This window comes from Hylobates moloch, unplaced genomic scaffold (assembly GCF_009828535.3).
Source record: "Hylobates moloch isolate HMO894 unplaced genomic scaffold, HMol_V3 SCAFFOLD_1305, whole genome shotgun sequence".
Taxonomy (NCBI): domain Eukaryota; kingdom Metazoa; phylum Chordata; class Mammalia; order Primates; family Hylobatidae; genus Hylobates; species Hylobates moloch.
In genome coordinates, this window is record NW_026653580.1 from 1 (window position 1) to 4,727 (window position 4,727).

At 58.0% G+C, this 4,727-nt stretch overlaps 1 protein-coding gene across 1 annotated transcript; it reads left to right on the forward strand.

The window, feature by feature from the left end:
* Positions 1-44: 44 nt before the first annotated feature.
* On the forward strand, positions 45-1,149 carry LOC116464695 (glutathione hydrolase light chain 1-like; the record flags this gene model as incomplete). Its single annotated transcript, XM_032147958.2, has 4 exons — positions 45-125; positions 227-339; positions 421-534; positions 838-1,149. Coding segments are annotated over 4 exons (455 nt in total), but the record flags the coding sequence as incomplete, so codon positions are not given.
* Positions 1,150-4,727: the final 3,578 nt, after the last annotated feature.

A 4,727-nucleotide genomic window follows, 5' to 3' on the forward strand; every position in this document is an offset into this window, starting at 1 on the left:
GACAGCCCCCCTGGGGAGAGAGAGCCACAGTTAGTGACCCTAAGTGGGGGACATTGACTTCAGCTCTCCCAGCATCACCAACGAGTTTGGGGTGCCCCCCTCACCTGCCAATTTCATCCAGCCAGGTATGGGGTGGAGGTCCGAGGGTGGGGGACTGGGGTAGAGAGGGGCAGGTGTCCTGGGCAGGCAGCTGACGGGCATCCCTGTCTTCTCCCATCGGCCGCAGGGAAGCAGCCGCTCTCGTCCACGTGCCCGGCGATCATGGTGGGCCAGGATGGCCAGGTCTGGATGGTGGTGGGAGCTGCTGGGGGCACACAGATCACCATGGCCACTGCACTGGTATGTGTCACCCCTTTTCTCCCTGGCCCTGCCCACCCTGCACAGCCCCCAGGCCATGCTGATCACACTCCCATGCCCCAGGCCATCATCTACAACCTCTGGTTCGGCTATGACGTGAAGCAGGCCGTGGAGGAGCCCCGGCTGCACAACCAGCTTCTGCCCAACGTCACGACAGTGGAGAGAAATATTGACCAGGTGGGCCGGGGGTTGGAGAAACTGAGTTATGGTGTGGGGCCCAGGGCATCCTGGACTGGAGGCCTGGATCATCACAGAGTGGACAATGGTTGGTGTCCTCTCTCTAGTGCCTGGGCCATCTGGAGCCCCTGTGCCGTGAGGGCCAAACCCCCTGCTCCAGTGAGACCCAGCAGGCCCCAACCTGCTCTTCCTGATGACCTGGCCCGAAATGGCACCACCTAGGCTGAGGTCTGTGACCACACAGGTGTGGTTCAGATGGCATCTGGAGCCCTGCTCAGGCTTCCCCTCTCCTCCCACCCCCAGGCAGTGACTGCAGCCCTGGAGACCCGGCACCATCACACCCAGATCGCGTCCACCTTCATCGCTGTGGTGCAAGCCATCGTCCGCACGGCTGGTGGCTGGGCAGCTGCCTCGGACTCCAGGAAAGGCGGGGAGCCTGCCGGCTACTGAGTGCTCCAGGAGGACAAGGCTGACAAGCAATCCAGGGACAAGACACTCACCAGGACCAGGAAGAGGACTTTGGGGGACAGGTTTCCCTGTGAGCAGCAGAGCAGCACAATAAATGAGGCCACTGTGCCAGGCTCCAGGCGGCCTCCCTGGCCTGGCTCCCCACTCTCTGGGCCTCAGTGTATTGTGTGTGAAATGGAGCCATCTGGCTGGGGAGGAATGGAGAGGTGGGATTCGGAGATCTTCATAATGCGGACACTGGAACTAGCCTCAGCATCTTTAGCATGGGGAAAGCCAGGCACGTGGCTGGGGGCCAGGGGAAGGTTCACACCAAGCCCTGCCCCTTCCCAACCTGATTCCTCGGACTTTGGGCCCAGGCCCTCCCTTACTGGGGCTGGGCAGTGACACTACCTAGGACCAGCCACCAGGGGGTGCTGCGACCCTGGCGCTTTCTTAGGCAGAGGGTGGCCAGCTGATGCTGGGAACCCGGGTGCCTTCTCAGACCCTTAGGCGTCCAGCTGACCCTGCCAATGCCACGGGAGGTGAAGCTGAGGTCCGAGGAATGGGGACTGGGCAACAGGCTGGAGGAAAACATCTTGGTCAGAGCCACGCCCCTGGGGGATTTCCAAATGCAAGCCCAGAGTGAAACACAAGCTTGTGATCCTCTCCAGAGGGAGGCCTGGTTCTCAGGGAACAGCAAACAGGAAGATGTCCCCAGATCCCAGGGATCAGGGGTTAGACCAGCCGGGGACGCAGCCCAGAGGGAGTGGGTCCGGAAGGAAACAGCTAGACACAGCAGCCTTCACCATCGGCAGCCCCTCCAGGCCTCCCTCGGGGCCTGCTCTCTCCTCTGTGCACAGTTCCAACACCTGGGGCAGGGTTCTGGGAAGGGCTGGTGAGGGGCGGTGATCACAGCCCAGCACCTGGATATCACCAGGGGCACTGGGGCCAGGGCCCAGGTGAGGCCAGGTCGGGGCTATCCTTCAGGAGCCCCGAAAACCTGGTGATTCCAAAGGGCCCACAGACAAACAGGGTTTTATGCCTGCGGAGTCAAGTACCACCGGGTCTGAGCCCTGGAGGGCTGTGTCTCTGGGGCTCCGCAGGGGTGAGATGCAGGTGGGCTCAACTTGTGTACAAGTCACTCCTCAATCCTTATTTATTTAATTTTTTTTTTTTTAATTTAAACCAATAGAGATGGGGTCTCACTATGTTGACCAGGCTGGTCTTAACTCCTGACTTCAAGCAGTCCCCCCATCTCAGTCTCCCAAAGTGCTAGGATTACAGGGGTGAGCCACTGCACCCAGCCTCAATCCTTATTTTGGCCTGAGAGGAAAGGCCGTGGCCCCATTTGCAGGGGAGAAGACCGAGGTCGGAAGGGCAGGCCTTGCTCTGGGTGGCATAGCAGCAAGAGAAGTGGGACCTGGCCACGAGGCTTCCTCGACCCGACACGCTGGTGGGGTACACCCTGGTTCTCCAGGTCCCATGGGGCTCAGCCCAGGACTACCTTGGTGGGTGGAGGACTTAAATCCTCTCCTTCATTCTCATCACCCCTTCTCCCATCATTTCCTGAGGAAGGACATTCAGGGACCTGAAGGGGTGGCCTGCCCCTCCACACTTGTGGGTGTTTCTCGTCAGGTGGGACAAGAGACTGAGAAAAGAAAGAGACAGAGACAAAATATAGAGAAAGAAAAGTAGGCCCAGGGGACCTGCACTCAGCATACGGAGGACCCAGGCTGGCACCAGTCTCTGAGTTCCCTCAGTATTTATTGATCATTATCTCTACCATCTAGGAGAGGGGGATGTGGCAGGACAATAGGGTAATAGTGGGGAGGGGGTCAGCAGGAAAACATGTGAACAAATGTCTCTGTGTCATAAACAAGGTTAAGAAGAAGGTGCTGTGCTTTGATATGCACATACATAAACATCTCAATGCATTAAAGAGCAGTATTGCCACCAGCATGTCTCACCTCCAGGCCTAAGGCGGTTTTCTCCTATCTCAGTAGATGGAATATACAATCGGGTTTTACACGGAGACATTCCATTGCCCAGGGACGAGCAGGAGACAGATGCCTTCCTCTTATCTCAACTGCAAAGAGGCCTTCGTTTTTTACTAATCCTCCTCAGCATTGACCCTTTATGGGTGTCGGGCTGGGGGACGGTCAGGTCTTTCCCTTCCCATGAGGCCATATTTCAGGCTATCACTAGGGGAGAAACCTTGGACAATACCTGGCTTTCCTAGGCAGAGGTCCCTGTGGCCTTCTGCAGTGTTTTGTGTCCCTGCATACTTGAGATTAGGGAGTGGTGATGACTTTTAACAAGCATTCTGCCTTCAAGCATTTGTTTAACAAAGCACATCCTGCATAGCCCTTAATCCATTAAACCTTGTGTCGACACAGCACATGTTTCTGTGAGCACAGGGTTAGGGCTAGGGTTACAGATTAACAGCATCTCAAGGCAAAAGAATTTTTCTTAGTACAGAACAAAATGGAGTCTCTTATGTCTACTTTCTACATAGATAGAGTAACAGTCTGATCTCTCTTTCTTTTCCCCACAGGGACCTTCCTGGCTGTGCCTCGGGTCAGGACCCAAATGACACACATTCCTTTCCCTGGGCCTTTGCTGGGGGGTGGGGGGGTCCCTGCACCCTGGCCTCTGCCTGACCAGGATGGTGGGGAGAGGAGCGGGACGTCCCCCACACTGCTGTCTCCACTGTTCCTGCTGCCCAGATCTCTGGGCTTCCAGGACTGCAGCGGGTGGGTGGGTGGGCTGGCCTGAGCCCAGGAATGCACTTCAGCTCCTGGTTGAGCAATGTCACTGAGGCTTGAGAGTCAGGTGAGGGTGGGAGGAGGCGTCCACCCCCTCCCCCTCCAACACCGTGAGAGGCAGTCGTGGGAACAGCCTGCCTCTAAACAACCACTCCAGTCCAGGCTGACCAGGGGCTCTGGCTGGACACAGGAGCCTGGCAGGCTGTGAGGCCTGTAAGGACACAGTCTGTCTCTGTGCCTCAGTTTCTCTGCTGCCCAGATGGGGGGGCCCGGACTCCAGGTGTAGACATCTGGAGCAGGCAGTGTTCAGCTGGGGAGGAAGCGTGGAGGACTGTGGGGGCCACATGGGAAGGATTCCAGCTCACATCACCTGCACCACTGCTGAGCCTGGTCAACAGAGCCGCTCAGTGGGTCCTCACTCTCCTGGCTACCTCCCATTTAGGCACCCTGAGGCCTGGGGAGAACAGAGCCAGGCCAGTGTCCCCAGAGAGGCTACGCTGCCAGCACAGTAATAGCGGATTTGGATTCAGGGAAGCAGACCTGCAGCCAGGGTGGGAAAGAGCTGCAGGCGGGGTGGGCCCCCACATGGCACAGCCCCTCTCCCTGGAGGTCTATGCTGCATTTCCAGGACAGCAAGTCGCAGGGATGGATGGTGCCAGGTACCAAGGGCTAGAGGCATGGTCTGTCTGCATTCCCCACATGGGCGTCTTGTAGTCACCAGCATTTGATGCTTTCAAGTCCCCCTGTCCTCTGTGCAGACTGGGAAGCCCTTGGTCACCCTGGGAGGGTTGGGAGACACAGGCCAGGCTGCAGAAGCATAAGGACTTGAACCCGGGTCCTGAGTGACACCGCCTTGGGTCCTCCCCCCATCTGTGTTCAGCTCCACCTTGATGCTGACTAGGCTGGGCCATGCAGAGAGGGTTAGGGGATAGAGGTGGGAGCTGGGGAGCGGGACTCCACTCTGGGAGGGGGGCAGCCTTG